Genomic DNA, 18,716 nt, shown 5'->3' with positions numbered 1-18,716 from the left:
CTGCTTATATAAAGCTAGAAAGTATAAATGTGGAGTTATCAATTAGAATTTAACAAAACATTTTTAGCTGGGTGTAATCAATTCAACAATTATTTGTTATAACGCTCAAGTAGTCAAATAACTGTTGTGACCATATTAAGTACCAAATGCAAAATTTCCACAAGGATTACATTTGGTTGCCATCATCAATCTTTTAGTTACTTGCAGAGATTTCATTGTTGAGGTAAACACCGTAGGGACCTATGAGTGTGGTAGAAAACAATGACAACAAACTGCCACAAAGTCTAACACTTTAGGCAATTACGTCACTTGTCGTCTGCATTATTTTACTTCAGGTATTGACTGCCTACAAGTGCTGTCGCTCATGCAGAGTTTTAACCTTTTAATTTCATGATTTATTAGCGAGGCTGTTTTTGGAAAAAACCCGAGCTATTGTCATAGCCAGCTCGTCGTCCGCCATAGGCATTGTGCTAAAACCTTAACATTGGCCATAACTTTTTATATATTGAAGATAGCACCTTGATATTTGGCATGCATGTGTATCTCATAGAGCTGCACATTTTGAGTGGTAAAATTTCAAGGTGAACATGATCCTTCAAGGTCTAGGGTCGAAAAAACAAAGTCAAGGGAAGTAATAAGCTTTTAATGGACATACTGTAAAACCATTAAATTTCGTGTGGTACGAATTTTCGTGGATTTCGTTGTTCCGCTGACCCACGAATTCAAGTACCAACGATTATTTTTACATTTGTAATCCGAAATCGGTCCTTTCCGAATGTCATTGCCGACATTCTCTATTGTTTTCGGTTATCTGAGATATTTGATTGAGATATGCTAGGTAATACAATATGTTGTGTTTGGGTAATAATACTTTTTAAATCAAACACGGAATTTAAACTGTACATCAACGATTGTTCTCTTTTACGTGACGTCGTCAAATTAACAGTTTGCAGATTTATCACATATGTCAAGTAGTGCCAATTAAAGTTAAAAGAGACATAACGGTTTTCACACCTGCATTTTGGGGACCTTATTACTCAATTGTTACTACTAGGGGACCGATTGAGCAGAGAATTGCAAATATTGTCAAAACAACATTGATGGCAATTAGCGAGCGGGGACCCACAAGATCGCCGCTTATTCGCTCTTATCGACAATTATCGGCTACACTTTCATGCTTCAGTGCACATTAATCACAAGCCTTGCTGTCAACACACATTAGCAGATTATTCTTCGTTATTACTCTGGTTGTTTTAAGAAAAGTTTAATTATTATGACCGTCAATCTTCCCCGAAAATTGGAAATCCACGAAATTACATGTCAACGAATTAGTTGTTTTTCATTAAACCACGAAATTTCATACCGACGAATTTCTATACGTTTACAGTAGTTATCTGACCTGCCCACGTATATAATTTTGTTACATAAATCAAAGCGGCGCAGTAGGAGGCATTGTGTTTCTGACAAACACATTGTGATGAAAGGTCAAGGTCATCCTTTATGGTCTACGGTAAAAAATACAAATTTAAGGGAAGTAATAAGCTTTAAAAAGGGAGATAATTATTCAATATTGAACATAGCAACTTTATATATTTGGCATGCACGTGTATCTCATGGAGCTGCACATTTCAAGTGGTCAATCACAGTCACGGTAGTGGCTTTTAATTATTTGCTACTAACAATAGAGATTTGTTAGAGACAATAATTGTCAAGGGAAGTAATTTATATAATTATAAATCTCATATTTTATATTTCCTTACCAAGAATTGAAGTTCTGTTCACAGTTACTGTACAGATTTATTATTTTGATAATTGATAACTCAAATGATTGATTTGTCAAAGTTTTTTTTTTAATGATATAATTATAATTTTTTTGATGTTTATTACATACCTGTGGACTTATGTCCATAGATACATGATCAACTCTGGCTATGATCTCATTTAAACATAATTGACTTTGAGAACCCCCCCCCCCCCCCCTTTCAAAGTGGCGCAATAGGGGGCATTGTGTTTCTGACGAACACATCTCTTGATATAATTTGATATAATTATCATTTGTTACCTGTACTCATTTGTGAATGCTAGTTTTCATTAAAGGGGCCTTTTCACAGATTTTGGCATTTTTTTAACTTATTCATTAAATGCTTTATATTGATAAATGTAAACATTGGATCGTAAAAGCTCCAGTAAAAAATCAAGAAAAAATTTTAAAAAAGGAAAAGAACATTACCCGGAGCAGGTTTCGAACCAGTGACCCCTGGAGTCCTGCCAGAGTCCTGAAGTAAAAACGCTTTAGCCTACTGAGCTATTCCGCCGAGTACACATTCTTGACGTATTTTATACCATATATAAGCAATCTTCGTAGTTTCACAAAATTTAACGACAAAAACAGAACTCTCCAAATTATTTAATCGTTTCGCGTTGCAACGCTTTATAATTTTTAGGTTTTAAAATCGTCAAAAGATGTATATAATGGCTATATTAGAGCATGGTTAATCTTCAGTATTACTGTTTCCTCACAAATATCATAACTAAAACGAAAACTTACGAATCTGAAACAACTTTTTTCAATTTTGTCAATTTACCAAAGCGTGAAAAAAAACCTTTAAATACCAGTGGACTTATGTCCATACATACATGATGAACTCTGGCTATGATCTCTTTGATAAACCACAGGCCTTGGTTGTCAGTGATGTCTGACTTGGTCATTTTTGACTGTCTACAGGCCCCCCCCCCCCCTGGTTGGATTGGACAAAATCCAAGGGACCAAGGGAAGTGATAAAGCTTTAAAGGGAGATGATGTCTATACCTGCCAAATGATAAATTGAAATTTTATTCCAAAGTGGCGCAGTGGGGGCATTGTGTTTCTGACGAACACATCTCTTGTTGGGTCACTAGGTCAAAGGTCAAGGTCACTGTGACCTAAAAAAAATATTCTGACAAGCTTTCGCAGCCGAGCGTGGCACCCATTATGCGGTGCTCTTGTTTCATGTTTTGTTTTCAATTTTAAAAAGAACATAAATTAAGGTCAGTTTAAGATAAGTAATATGCAGTAATATGCTATCATATGTGCACCTTCCATTTTAGGATGCGGAGGACCTGCCATTCAAGCGTGGAGACATCCTGGAGGTGATTTCCAAAGACGAGGAGAAATGGTGGTGTGCCCGAGACAAAAATGGGCGGGTTGGACAAATACCTGTGCCATATGTTACAGCGGTAAGTGTGATTGAGACAAGAATGGGCGGGTGGAACAGATATCTGTGCCATATGTTACAGCTGTAAGTGTGACTGAGACAAAAATGGGCAGGTGGGATAGATACCTGTGCCATATGTTACAGCTATAAGTGTGACTGAAACAAGAATGGGCTGTGGGACAGATACCTGTGCCATATGTTACAGCTCTAAGTGTGACTGAGACAAGAATGGGCGGGTGGGACAGATACCTGTACCATATGTCACAGCTGTAAGTGTGATTGAGACAAGAATGGGCGGGTGGGACAGATACCTGTGCCACATGTTACAGCAGTAAGTGTGACTGAGACAAGAATGGGTGGGTGGGACAGATACCTGTGCCATAAGTTTCAGCTGTAAGTTTGAATGAAACAAGAATGGGCGGGTGGGACAGATATCTGTACTGCATGTTTCACCAGTTAGTGTGGCTGAGACAAGAATGTGCGGTTCAGAGCTGTACCTGTACTATATATGTCACTGATGAGTGTACCAGAGACATTAACGGCAGACATAAAAAATCTCATGTTAAATGGTGATTACGACTTAAGCAATCTTATTTCTTAAAAATGTCCCATTTTTGAATAGCCAAAAGACTGAGGTAAGAGGCTTTTTGTGTCCGGAGCCATATCTTGGAAGTGCTTTGGCGGATTTCATTGAAACTGGGTATGAGTATATATATGGATAAGAGGATGATGCACGCAAAATTGCATTGTACACCATCTGTTAATTACGGAGTTATGGCCCTTTGTATCTTGAAAAAATGCTTTTTGTGTCCAGAGCCATATGTTGGAAGTGCTTTGGCGGATTTCATTGAATTTTGTTGTGGGTATACATGGATATGAGGATGATGCACATTGGTGTTGTCCATCCATCCAGAATTATTTGTGTCCAGAAGTATATTGGGGGGGATATCAATTCAACGAATTTGCTTGTTTTGCTTTATAGATGTGATTGTTGTTTCTCTTGGTAACCTTAAAAAAACAACATATGAATTAAGCTGTTTTGTTATTGCTACATAAAGATAAGCATTATGCTGAATCATTATAATTGCTTTTTACAGTACAAGCCAGACCCTAAGCCTGTTGGAGTAATTACACCTTCTGAAGACCCAGTTTCACCACCAGTAAGTACTCTGTTACTGTAAAGGAGATGATATGAAATACATTTAGATAAAGGTCAAGTGTAAAAGATGGGATCATTATTGTGAAGATTTGACTTCATTTTATTTTCTTGATGAAGATATGTAAGTATTATGGCTATTTTGACTTCTATTTTTTATGTGACATTGAATCAACATTGTTTACACTTGAGTTCTCATCAGACATTGTAAACTATGCTGATGCTGTGTGAAGAGCATTGATGAGTCTATTGATTGTGAAACAAAGATACCACGGTCAAATCATGATAACCAATATGTGATCAGTCAGGACTTCTTCAGCTTTGCAGTTTTGCAAGCAGCTTTTGTTTAGACTGGTATGTATTCACAGTGCAGTCAAGCCATGTCTTCCATGTTGCAGGCACCCACAGGGTTTCAGCTCCCTAAAAAGCTGCCTGCAAGAGCAATAGTTATTCATTCGCGTATACCCAGCATATATGACAAAGAGCAATTACGACTCAATGTAAGTACCAGGTGGACTCACTAAAATTCATGATTAATGTAGATTGAGAATATTACACATGGTTTAAAAATATGTAGAACAATTTATTATTCATTATGAATTTGGAGGAAATATAGGTTTTGGTAATTATCTGTTACTAATTTCAATATTTAGTAAGTAAGCCATCTTTGTTTGATTATGAATTTATTTATGAAATGGAAGCCATAAATAATCAGCATACATGTATTTTTATGGCTAAGTCCTTCTGGTCTCATTTGCGATTTACAATAAAAATTGCAAACTGGGAAAAGGAAATATAAGTGTACTTTCTTTCACATTACTGAATGCAAGATTCATATGCTTCAAATATTTTTAAATTGTATCTGTGAATTTCCTTGAAGGAAAATTACCTTAATAGCAGAGATGTGTCACAGACACCTACATGCCCCGGCAGCACATGTTAGACAAGTCCAAGTAGCTATGTATACTACAGTGGACACAAATTACAGCCAAAACTGTCAACAGCTAAAGTTTCTTTTATAACAATTATGTACACATTAAACTCATTAAGCTTTGAAAGTTTGAGCTGAGTCTGCCAAATAGTTAAAGTGGAGTTGAAAAAGGGCCCAAGACAGATCCCCTTTATTCAGCCAAAAGTTGTGGCAGCCAAAAGTCTTTCCTTTTTTAATCATGTTCAGATTAAAGTCATTGAAGACAACTGCAAACATTTAAGCATGAACTTCCCAGTGGACGGACAGATAAACAGTTGGAGTACTGTATGCCTCTTCATGGTGGCATTATAACAGATTTAAACATTAAAGCAACGTTGTCTTCTTTTGAATAGCTACGACAAGCACAATTCTTGTAGGCCTGATAAAACAAATAAGCTGCACCATGCAAAAATGGTTTTATGCTATATGTGGCCAGCACAGCTTGAGTCCAGTCTGTGCAATCACTGCTATATATGGCCAGCACAGCTGTAGTCCAGTCTGTGCAATCACTGCTATATGTGGCCAGCACAGCTTGAGTCCAGTCTGTGCAATCACTGCTATATGTGGCCAGCACAGCTTGAGTCCAGTCTATGCAATCACTGCTACATGTATATGTGGCCAGCACAGTCTGAGTCCAGTCTGTGCAATCATTGCTATATTTGGCCAGCACAGATTGAGTCCAGTCTGTGCAATCATTGCTATATGTGGCCAGCACAGCTTTACTCCAGTCTGTGCAATCACTGCTATATGTGGCCAGCACAGCTGGAGTCCAGTCTGTGCAATCACTGCTATATGTGGCCAGCACAACTTGGCTCCAGTCTGTGCAATCACTGCTATATGTGGCCAGCACAGCTGGAGTCCAGTCTGTGCAATCACTGCTATGTGGCCAGCACAGCTTGAATCCAGTCTGTGCAATCACTGCTATTTGTGGCCAGCACAGCTGGAGTCCAGTCTGTGCAATCACTGCTATATGTGGCCAGCACAGCTTGAGCCCAGTCTGTGCAATCATTGCTATATGTGGCCAGCACATCTTGAGTCCAGTCTGTGCAATCATTGCTATATGTGGCCAGCACAGCTTTACTCCAGTCTGTGCAATCACTGCTATATGTGGCCAGCACAGCTGGAGTCCAGTCTGTGCAATCACTGCTATATGTGGCCAGCACAACTTGACTCCAGTCTGTGCAATCACTGCTATTTGTGGCCAGCACAGCTGGAGTCCAGTCTGTGCAATCACTGCTATATGTGGCCAGCACAGCTTGAGCCCAGTCTGTGCAATCATTGCTATATGTGGCCAGCACATCTTGAGTCCAGTCTGTGCAATCATTGCTATATGTGGCCAGCACAGCTTTACTCCAGTCTGTGCAATCACTGCTATATGTGGCCAGCACAGCTGGAGTCCAGTCTGTGCAATCACTGCTATATGTGGCCAGCACAACTTGACTCCAGTCTGTGCAATCACTGCTATATGTGGCCAGCACAGCTGGAGTCCAGTCTGTGCAATCACTGCTATATGTGGCCAGCACAGCTTGAGTCCAGTCTGTGCAATCACTGCTATTTGTGGCCAGCACAGCTGGAGTCCAGTCTGTGCAATCACTGCTATATGTGGCCAGCACAGCTTGAGTCCAGTCTGGGCAATCATTGCTATATGTGGCCGGCACAGCTTGAGTCCAGACTGTGCAATCACTGCTATATGTGGCCAGCACAGCTTGACTCCAGACTGTGCAATCACTGCTATATGTGGCCAGCACAGCTTAAGTCCAGTCTGTGCAATCACTGCTATATGTGGCCAGCACAGCTTGACTCCAGACTGTGCAATCACTGCCTTATGTGGCCAGCACAGCTTGAGTCCAGTCTGTGCAATCATTGCTATATGTGGCCAGCACAGCTTGAGCCCAGTCTGTGCAATCACTGCTATTTGTGGCCAGCACAGCCTGAGTCCACTCTGTGCAATCATCGCTATATGTGGCCAGCACAGCTTGAGTCCAGTCTGTGCAATCACTGCTATATGTGGCCAGCACAGCTTGAGTCCAGTCTGTGCAATCACTGCTATTTGTTTTCAGCACAGCTTGAGTCCAGTCTGTGCAATCATTGCTATATGTGGCCAGCACAGCTTGAGTCCAGTCTGTGCAATAACTGCTATTTGTTTTCAGCACAGCTTGAGTCCAGTCAGTGCAATCATGCAGTCTAGTCAGGACCTATGCAGTCTACTATAAAGTCACGCAAGGTTTCGTGATTTTATTAAGGGACAGAATAGCTCCTTACCAGACCGTGCAATTACAATTACATAGTCTGGGCTGGAGCGAAGCTGGTTTTTTATGAAATAAGACCCATTTTCACATCAAACTACAGTACATCAGTTTCTCTGTTTTATGCGCACGGACTTGATTTTTTATTTAACAAGCATAGCAATTTTGTCTTTTTATCCATGTTCTTCTCATGACTGGTTTATGAATGACATAAGAATTGTAGGGTATTGACTGGCTTTGTTTGAAAAGCAATTGTGTTTGGTTGCAGGAAGGGGACGTACTTACAGTTTTAGAAATCAACCCCAACGGGCAGTGGAGAGGTCAGATTGGCGAAAGAGTAGGCATCTTCCCCTTCACCCATGTCAAATTCATGGATGAAAACTCTTAGTTTCCAAGACTGAAAGTGGAATGAACAGTAAACAGATTAGGACCCGGCTTTATTCAATGAGCTCACTGCTGTTTGTAGGAGTTATTTGTGTATTCTTTTTAATCACAATGGAACTCTTTTTATTAAATGAATATCCAGAGTTAAGCATGATGTTATAATATCTGCTTGGTATGTTTCTGGATCAGACGCAATAGTTTCTAGCTGAATCCTTATTTTTGTTATGAAAAATGAAGTATATTTAACTTGATGGATAAAAATTTTTAACAATTTTTGTTGTAATCATGATAGACTGTCTTCCATATGGCGTGGCTGTGTTGTTATTTGCATCTTTGGTTAGTGTCGTAGGGTTCACAAGTATTTCTGTGCAGTCTAATTTAAATGTTTGGTATGTAACAAAACATGCAGACACATGTCTTGAAAATAGTAGTGTATATCTTAGTGCTATATCTGGTACCCCCCTCCCTTAAATAAATGCTGGTTAAAAAATATTCATGATTTAGGGGAAGTGGGGCTGATGTTATAAGAAACTGGAGAATTGTTGTCTTTGCTGTTTAGTTTTGTTCAAAGATGAAACAAATGAAGCAAACTAACTTCAATCATTTATTGTTTAGACAATTAAATTTCATTTGTTCAAACAAATGAAACTCGGACATGGTAGAACGCCAGGGGCATTTGAGTTGCCGCTTCTAGCTCAAGTCCAGTCTCCAACATTTGTGTGTCGTCAAATTTAAACTCATTACCACTCTAGGGGCATGATTATTTTACAATCCTAATTTAACATGATTAGAATGTTTATCTTGATAATATATAGAACGAGTTTAAATCAAGTCACATGATTGCAAAAATTATATCACCTGGTCAACTTTTTGGAAAACCTTGTTATCACTCTAGTAGCAACAATATCTAGAACGAGTTTGAATCAAGTCACATGATTGCAAAAATTATATCACCTGGTCAACTCTTGGGAAAACTTTGTTATCACTCTAGTAGCAACATATATGACTTAATCTTTATAAAAACCTGGACGTAATTTTTATCTTAATGGATGTAACTTTTATCTAGATAATCTCTCATCCAAGTTCCAATCTTGGTCACAGGTGTCAAAAAAAACTAGGTAATTGGGTCAAATATTATGTAAATAATGTATGGAACAGAGTCAGGATCAATTGCAATCAATTTAAAGTGGATCTTAATATCTGCCTGTTTGATTGATTGATGGAAATTGAAATTAAATAATATGTTCTTACATGATTCAATGTGTATAGCAGAGTCTAACTGATATATTTAAATAAAAGTAATGTCATGTACAGGTTTGTATATAATGGATTATTTCAATGTGAAAAAATGTCTTTTTATGCACCCGATAGGGTGGCATATAGCAGTTGCACTGTCTGTCCGCCCGTCTGTCTGTCCGTCTGTCTGTCTGACTGTCTGTCCGTCACACTTTTGCGTTTAGGTTTCTAAAAATGCTCATAACTTCTATGTCGTTTCAGATGTAACCTTCATATTTTGTATGCATGTGTATGGACAAGGCCTTTCCATACGCACACAAATTTTGAACCCTTTGACCTTGACCTTGAATTTTGGGGCTGCGTTTAGGTTTTGAAATCTGCGTATAGGTTTCGAAAAAGTATTTTTCGGGGGCATATGTCTTCCGATAGAGACAGCTCTTGTTTGTAGTCTTCAAAAATACTGGTACAAATAAACAAAGTCTAATACCAGTATTTTTGTTGTCATGTATTTTTTCTAATTTGCCACTTTCAAATACATGATCAATAATAATTTTGATGTAACCATAAAGTAGTCATCATACATATTCGGATGCATCTGTTCTTTTTCATGAATTTGCTGCTAAAACAATAGCTTTATGAAATGCTAGAGAATTGCTTTTCAAGAAAATGTCAGGTAATGGTTGTACTGCTATTTTACCCAAGTAATATAAAATCTCTGTTTTCATGACTTCTTTAAACTGTTAACTTGTATTGATTTACAAGAACAGCCAAATTGTCTTTGCTTGAGATAGTTTAATTTGAATTATTTGATATTGCATACAATCCATTCACTTATACTTAACCAAATTCACATTTACTTGCTTCCACACATTTTGACTTAAATAGCAAGTCATTAAACTGTAAGAAAAATGCTGTATATTCACATGTATTAAACTTGTACACAGTATTTTTCATTGTATTTGTACTGTTAATTTTCATTACTTTTTATTGGTTAAATCATTTTGAAAGAACACAATTTTATCTTCTAGTTTGTATAACTTTACTCATTGGCATAAATTGCATAAACAACGTTTTTATGCCCCGGGATGGAATGATCAGGAGTATATTGTTGTTTTTGGCCTGTCTGTCATTGTATGTGTGTGTGTGTGGTTGTCTGTCACATACTTTAACCTTGCTCATAATTTTTGCAATATTGAAGATAGCAACTTGATATTAGGCTACATGTGTATCTCATGGAGCTGCACATTTTAGTGGTGAAAGGTCAAGGTCATCCTTCAAGGTGAAAGTTCAAAAAAAAATAATTCAAAGCGGTGCAGTTGGGGGCATTGTGTTTCTGACAAACACATCTCTTGTTTTAGAAATGGAAGTCATTAAAATGCAGTTATGAAAATATGATTGGTTCATTAAACATTTTTTATGAAATAATTATTGTTAAAATCATAATAGTATCCTTCTTATGAGTTGTTTGTCAGTTTGCATGTTGCATTATGTCAGTATCAAGTTTTCTCTAATTCTTTGTTCTATATGCATTTTTACAATTCCTCTTGTTCTTTTTAGGTGACTTAGTTGTGTACTGATTATGAAAGATGTTACATAAAATATTGTTATGTTTCCACAGTACTGCTATACTTAATATTTGATATCCATATACATTAATCAATTAAATGTCTTTTTATAGTGTCAACATTTTACAGTTTCATATTTTACAGTATTAGGGTACTTGCTACATTTGTGTTACTGGTACTAGTTGCTGACTAAATGCAGCAATTCCAAGAATAATCAGTTTAATGATTGCTTCAATTTGTGTTATTTCTCAATGCTGGCATAAACATATTATAGCAGTGTTTTTTCTCTATAGTTTGTACATAATGTGTTCAGTAGCTTAGACTGCTACGTCTTATAGTGCTCCTAAGGTTTGCTTAATATGTTTGTGTTATTTTATAACTAAACTTGCAGAGTTTTATTGCTAAATATGTGTCATAATAATGACAGATTGACAGCTCTAAATTACCTGTATATTGTACATAAGCCATGTGCTTCGTGCAGGAAAATTATCAGTTGAGAAAGTGCCATCTTGTTAAGCCTAATCTGTCAGCCTTTATGGCATTCAAGTCTCCACAACAACCAAGTACTGCTGGGTCTACCCAGGATATGGAAAGTGACCAGGACCCCACTGGAATCAGCTAACTGGCATTTACAGGTCGGACCTGTTTGATGTATTCAATGCTTATTATTCCTGTATCCCAAATCACCAACAGTTGTGGAGAATGTTTATCATGAATTTTACACCAAACTTATACAGTGTTGATGGCGTGAAATTGCCATATAAGGCTTAAGCTGAGCATTTCTCAGATTGTTACACAGTTAACTGTTCTAAGAAAAGTGCAGCTTAAATGACAACTTCACGCCATCAATGCTATTAGTTTGGTGTAGAGTTCATGATGAACATTCTCCACAACTGTGTAACACCTATGGTTTAATCAGTTGCCAAAAATATTGTTGTTTAGGCTAAAAAATATTTTCAATATATTTCTACTCAATGTGATTTATTTTAAACATAAAATATGAGTTATATGACATAATCACTGGTCAAGCTTATTAAAGGAACGGCAACAATAATACTGTAGATGCAGTATTTTTGTCCCCTACCGGTTTCACTGGAGGGGACCTAAGGTTTGCGCTCTGTGCGTCTGTGAGTCTGTCACACTTTTCTGGATCCTGCGATAACTTTCAAAGTTCTTAATATTTTTTCATGAAACTTGGAACATGGATAGATGGCAATACAATATGGACATTATGCACGTCATTTCATTTTGTTCCTACGTCAAAAAATCTGGTTGCTATGGCAACAAATAGACTAGAAATACTGCTGAAAATGGTGGTTTTCTGGATCCTGCGATAACTTTAAAAGTTTTTAATATTTTTTCATGAAACTTGCAACATGGATAGATGGCAATGTGGACATTATGCACATCATTTCATTTTGTTCCTACGTCCAAAATTGTGGTTGCTATGGTAACAAAAAAAATCTGAAAATGGTGGAATATCTGACAATGGTGGTGGAGCCGGTAGGGGACCATATTGCTTGACAATAGCCTTGTTGTTTTCTGGCATTTGGAAAACTGTCTCCATTTTCCTCAGACTGTTTTATATGCATTATTTTTAAGAAATGCCGCATCAAATAATTTAATTAAATGCTCAAATTAAATAAGTTCAAACCATAACTGCTTGTACTTTTAATTTTGAAGTTTTGTTTTGTTTACTCTACATTTTAAACACATTTCAATAATTTTTGACTGTACATGTATTTAAAAATAATGTATGAGTTGTAACTGAATTTTATTTTTGTTTCTTCATATTTTTTAAGAGCATAAATGTTATGATATATGTATCATTCAATCTATTGTTACCCAATTTATTTGGATAAACTTTTTTGTACACCAGCTTTTTTACATTTTACTGTATAAGGCATACGACTCATTTTTGCACTAAGTGGGTTATTAATTACATCAATCAGCATCCATATTAGGCTTTTCTGTGTTATAATTGCATTCGACTGACTGTTCTACTGTTTGTATGTAGTAACATGTATGACTTATGTACTATAGATGAACATCAGTTAATAATAAAATTAGTTACAGACTTGTATCTTTATTCTAATTATAATGATTTGTTGCAGCAACTTTATTTGAAGGAAAAATATTATAAATAATGAATTGATATTTAGAGACAAATGGCAAACAATTTTCTAGAAGACAATTAATCTTCATACACTCTATGACCAATAATGCCAACAACATAAACAACAATTGCAAAGAATATCTGACATGAAAATAATTGTACTTAAAATGAACTGCACAACCCTTTTAACTGTATAAGAAGTTCTTATAGCAATAACACGATTGTTTTGGCGTAGCTGTTTAACCCAGGTTTGCCACTTACTCGACATTTGTGATAGTCAACTAAAATCTTGTGTAAATTTCCCATCAATATGCCCGAATGAATTTTTAGAATTTTCATATAAGTGAATTAGACTGGAACTTGGAGTAATATAAAATGTGCAATCAACACAATTTCATCCCATTTACATAAACAGGTATTTCAATTGACTTTCTATTTTGTTTAGTATAGTGTTAACAAATTTCCTTTTCTGCGTAGGCTTACATTAAAAGGGATGCATGTATGCGTTTTAAAATTATGTAGACTGCAATTTTATCCCCAATAAAAAGACAAAAGGGATGCAACCGTTTGATACTCACTAACTCAGCTCTTGAAGTCAATACTGTTTGTGTGTTCCCCCTTTAAGTTTGGCACATTATTTTTGTTAGCACTGGGGCACTTGTAATTTTGCGTATTAGGCTATGATCTCATATTTATGCCCCCCTTCGAAGAAGAGGGGGTATATTGCTTTGCTCATGTCGGTCGGTCGGTAGGTCGGTCGGTCCGTCCACCAGGTGGTTGTCGTATGATAACTCAAGAACGCATATGCCTAGGATCATGAAACTTCATGGGTAGATTGATCATGACTCGCAGATGACCCCTACAGATTTTGAGGTCACTAGGTCAAAGGTCAAGGTCACGGTGACCCGAAATAGTAAATTGGTTTCCGGATGATAACTCAAGAACGCATATGCCTAGGATCATGAAACTTCATGGGTAGATTGATCATGACTTGCAGATGACCCCTATAGATTTTGAGGTCACTAGGTCAAAGGTCAAGGTCACGGTGACCCGAAATAGTAAAATGGTTTCCGGATGATAACTCAAGAATGCATACGCCTAGGATCATGAAACTTCATGGGTAGATTGATCATGACTTGCAGATGACCCCTATTGATTTTGAGGTCACTAGGTCAAAGGTCAAGGTCACGGTGACCCGAAATAGTAAAATGGTTTCCGGATGATAACTCAAGAACGCATACGCCTAGGATCATGAAACTTCATGGGTAGATTGATCATGACTCGCAGATGACCCCTATTGATTTTGAGGTCACTAGGTCAAAGGTCAAGGTCACGGTGACCCGAAATAGTAAAATGGTTTCCGGATGATAACTCAAGAACGCATACGCATAGGATCATGAAACTTCATGGGTAGATTGATCAAGACTCGCAGATGACCCCTATTGATTTTGAGGTCACAAGGTCAAAGGTCATGGTCACGGTGACCCGAAATAGTAAAATGATTTTCGGATGATAACTCAAGAACGCTTTTGCCTAGGATCATGACACTTCATAGGTACATTGATCGTGACTTGCAGATGACCCCTATTGATTTTCAGGTCACTAGTTTATTCTGTTTTCACACTGTTCAGTAAAGAGACTTACAAATTGAATTTTTGACACATGTTCATTCATAATGATGTATAAGCCTTTGTTTCTGTGCCAGTAAATACTATGTTTATGGAAATGACGTGAGAATTCAACATTTAAAAAACCAGTGTAATATGATATGTAATATTATATGGCAACAGGACAGTTGTGATTTGCTGGGTCAATTCTATTTAGCTTGACCATCCAAGCGGTTGATAGCTTTGACAAACTGGTGGTCTGAAACATTGAGAAAATGTCATGATTCACTGACAATAAATCAAACATGTAATTCTTGCCACGCAACTTGCATTTAATTTTGTCAATTCAAATTATACATAAAAATATAATTAATTTTTAATCTGCTTGTTAATTGAAAAACAGCAACACAGTTTGTATGTATAAAACAATGTTAATACATAAATAGGATCAAGCATATTAAAATATCAACTTAGATTTAGTTTCCTTTACTGTACAGGATTTGTAAAGTTAGGTTAATATTTGTGTATTGAACAAAAATAACAACAGTGTAAAGAAAAGTTAATTTGGGGATGTTCTATCCAAACCCTGAGAGTTCAGATTTCCTCAAATGCCAAGTAAAGATTGTAAATTTCAACCCACTGCTCTGGTTAGTTTTCAGAGGCACATATAATTAACTTTTGAGCTTAGTGTCTCATTTGTACATGCATTACTGTATTAACTCCAAATCAACTAGTACAAGTGGTAGGCCAGTATTACATGGACTGGTGTTCACTGTTTACACAGTTTCACAACCCCATCTGATACTGGTCAGTATCTTGGCAAGTGGCCAAAGTTGGGAGTGGAATTAATTTTCAGTTCTGTGCGTTACGGAGTATAGCACAGAACGTATGTCTAAACATAACGCACCGCACAAAACAGGTATATGTGCGGTTCGTTCATGCGTGTGGTTGTCACGTGAGTGATGGTCACTCAGATGGACATAGGCGGGAATGTGCACGGGGTGTTCATTGTTTGGTCAGTTCTACGCTAGACTTCGATCAGTAAACTTGTGTTCGTGTACAAATCCTACATCGTGTTGTCGACTTTAGCAGAACACAGGGTGTCCATGCTGCAAGATTTGGAACGCATCATAGAAAAGATAAGTGCTAAAAGAAACGTAAATCTGTTAAATCCGTTATACTGAATCTCGAGCATAGTATCGAGTGTTACGATGTAGTAACAGAGTTGAAACGATGTATATTTCAAGTAACAATTTCAGCACAAGAGAAAGCCGATCAATTTACAAATAGAAATATTGATGGCACGTGACCGAAAATTCACAGGTCATTAATGGTAGAACACGACAAAAGCTTTCGAACTTACTGGGGAATAAATTGCTATTCTTTGTGGTGTTGTATACATTCTATATGTATATGTGTAAATGTTTTACGAGTCTGATGACATAATGTTTTTTGCAGAAAAATACAAGGTAGAGGCGATGGCATATAAAAAGGCGGAAACATAACGCCACGCGGCGCTCTTGACGTGTCATATCAGAAGCCGGAAGCTTCATCTAACATCGCAACACAAGGGGCTGAAACTCAATTACCATTGAGACGCACAGGACTATGTTTCGCATGTGGCGAACCGGGTCATCGGAAAGGAGCAGCTGGATGTTCAGCAAACAGCTCGACCAATAAGTTAAGTTAATTATGTATAGAACCCCGTTATCAGAAAATGGGTAGTTTCGTGTTCGTCGGAAAACGTAACGTACAGAAAGTTCCTAAAGTCGAACGTGATCAAAAGGATCCAAGTATAGTTCGCCGGTAAGTTGAAGGAAGGCCCACGCGGTTAAGTAGCAGGAGACTACTGATAGTAAGTACATTGTCGATGTAGTAAATGGCGGTTATAAGTTTATTTTTTCCGTCGGAAAACGGTAACGTACAAAAAGATCTGTCTCAATGTATCAAAAGGATCTTATTATAAAACTGGATCAAAAGGATCATAGTATAGAAATTGATGCTAGAAGCTCGCCGGTAAAAAGAACGAAAGCCCATGTAGCCAAGCTGTAGCAGGCTACGGATGGTTGTTACATTTTAGATGTAGTAAATTGCGGTTATATGTTTCCTTTTCCGTCGGAAAACGGTAACGTACAGAAAGAGATAAAAGGAGCAATTGATCAAAAGGATCATAGTATAGAAATTTATCAAAAAGAAAAAAATCATAAAATAAAAAATAAATAAATATTGTTACCGGAAGTTTGTCGGTTAGTAGACTGAAAACCCACGTGACATTTATCATGTTGTTAATTCGCCCGTTAATACGTTTATAGTCGTATTTAATAAGAATGGGAGGCCTCGATATATTTTAAATTATTATTTATTTATGTGTTCTACTTTCGATATTAGAGGAGCGTATCATGATATTGATACATTCACGAACGGTGTGGTTTGAGCTATCAAGAGAATAGCAGGCAGTGTTAGGTTGTTATAAGCTTATATTTGGCACGATAACGGCCGATCATATATTTATTTATTTGTTCTACTTTCGATATTAGAGGAGCGTATCATGATATTGATACATTCACGAACGGTGTGGTTTGAGCTATCAAGAGAATAGCAGGCAGTGTTAGGTTGTTATAAGCTTATATTTGGCACGATAACAGCCGATCATATATTTACTAAAACTCGTTAAAACTAAATTGAGGTGTACTAGCATTCTTTCGTCAAATTGACTTAAAATAGTTATTTGCTTTTGTGATGATGGCATACATCACAGTGTAGAATATGAAAACACATTATATGCTAGTGACTAGACGAGTTTGGATGTTAACTGGCTGAAGAAACAGTATTTTGATTCCTATTTAGAGAGTAGAATGGCTCTAGCATGTGATCGATATGCATAAAATGCAGTTTTTCATAATTAAAAATTGAGTAGCTAGGCTAGAAAAAAGTATTGATTCGATGATCTATCTTATTTATCAAACGAAAGAAAAAGTAGTGCCAAAAGATAAATTAATAGCTAGTCTTGTAGGGCAGATAATTTCCTTTCAGAGTGTGATTGTAAATAAAGTTTGTGATAACAATGCATATATACAATTGCATAAATACCAGAGCTAGTTGGAAAGCTCCCGTTATTGTAACGTTGCAAGCTATTTCCAAACTTAGATTAAGGAAAGAAAGCACTAGGCAGTTTATCAACGAAAAGATTCAAACACAATCAGTTGTTTTTGTGTAATATATTTGCTGATGCAAGTACCACAAGTTATGGTTTATGGAGGTTTTATAGAAAGTTGTAGCTTTAATGTAGATATAGGCGAAATGACTGTCAAGCTAACGATTTTCATAAAAATAAAAAATAAAATTTATTTTCAATTTGTTTTATTCCATTGACGAAGAGAGTAAAGGTATGTACTCGTGGTCTTTGAGACCCGAAAATGAGAAATTTGGAATGCACATGATCTTAATAAAAAGAGCAACCTGTTGTCGGAAGTGAACAGATTATTGACGAAAAGAGACAAGTTATTCCTGGAAGTGATTACTATATTACACTGTTAAAATCAAGGAGGTACACTGTCAGTGTTTCTATAAACGAAACAGGTAATGCATATTGTGATTTAATATGAAGTCAATACATTAAGCCACCGGAAGTTGGTTTTCAAGATAAATCGGATAAGTATTCCGTCGTTCAATATGACGTAAGTAAAATTTCTTATGATCAAGAAAATGCCTTGCATACGGCTAGAAAAGGTATGTTATTGCTCCCGGAAGTGAGCAAAACGAGTTTGCTATGGTCCCCGGAAGTGGACATAGAGCCCAGTAGATTGCTCCCGGAAGTGAGCAAACTTGTAGGCTATGGTCCCCGGAAGTGGACATAGAGCCCAGTGGATTGCTCCCGGAAGTGAGCAGAGATGCTCCATGAAGAGAGCAGAGAGTATGCTATGGTCCCCGGATGTTATGTTATATGAAATGTTTTAAATGCTTTGCAAAATTCGTACATCAAAGTGTATTCAGACAATGAAATGTACAATGTATATTATTGAATGGTAGTCAAAAGAAATAGCTTTAGATTTAAATATGTTGTGTGGATACTGGATTCAATGAAAAGAGGCAGTGGGTGCCTTAGTTCAATATGGGGAAACAATGTAAACTGGTTAGTTCAGAAACTAGGTTGGTATCAATCTGTATCAATAAGATGGTATCGGAGAAAGCAAAATGCATCCGTGTTGTTCCAAAAAGGGGCAGTTCGCCTTATTGGCTAAT

General features: G+C 37.0%; 2 protein-coding genes across 5 annotated transcripts in view; both read left to right on the top strand.

Moving 5' to 3' along the window:
- LOC127837487 (adapter molecule Crk-like) overlaps positions 1-12,828 on the top strand; it is a 30,348-nt gene extending 17,520 nt beyond the window's left edge. For both annotated transcript variants that reach the window (XM_052364632.1, XM_052364623.1), the window contains exons 5-8: positions 3,088-3,216; positions 4,292-4,354; positions 4,749-4,850; positions 7,835-12,828. In XM_052364632.1, the coding sequence (XP_052220592.1) occupies positions 3,088-3,216; positions 4,292-4,354; positions 4,749-4,850; positions 7,835-7,954 (414 nt within the window). In that variant the 3' untranslated portion in view covers positions 7,955-12,828. The remainder of the gene's footprint in view (positions 1-3,087; positions 3,217-4,291; positions 4,355-4,748; positions 4,851-7,834) is intronic.
- A 2,482-nt stretch (positions 12,829-15,310) lies between these two features.
- The window catches only part of LOC127837449 (integumentary mucin C.1-like), a 6,218-nt gene continuing 2,812 nt past the window's right edge, over positions 15,311-18,716 (top strand). The window contains exons 1-2 of one of the 3 annotated variants that reach the window (XM_052364574.1): positions 15,311-16,937; positions 17,087-18,716. The exon at positions 17,087-18,716 is cut by the window's right edge and continues 2,812 nt beyond it. The gene's annotated coding sequence lies outside the window, so the exon portion shown is untranslated. The remainder of the gene's footprint in view (positions 16,938-17,086) is intronic. The other 2 variants (XM_052364581.1, XM_052364587.1) reach the window with 2 other exon arrangements.

Source organism: Dreissena polymorpha, chromosome 1, assembly GCF_020536995.1.
Source record: "Dreissena polymorpha isolate Duluth1 chromosome 1, UMN_Dpol_1.0, whole genome shotgun sequence".
In the NCBI taxonomy this organism is placed as follows: domain Eukaryota; kingdom Metazoa; phylum Mollusca; class Bivalvia; order Myida; family Dreissenidae; genus Dreissena; species Dreissena polymorpha.
This window is presented reverse-complemented; position numbering and strand designations above follow the sequence as displayed.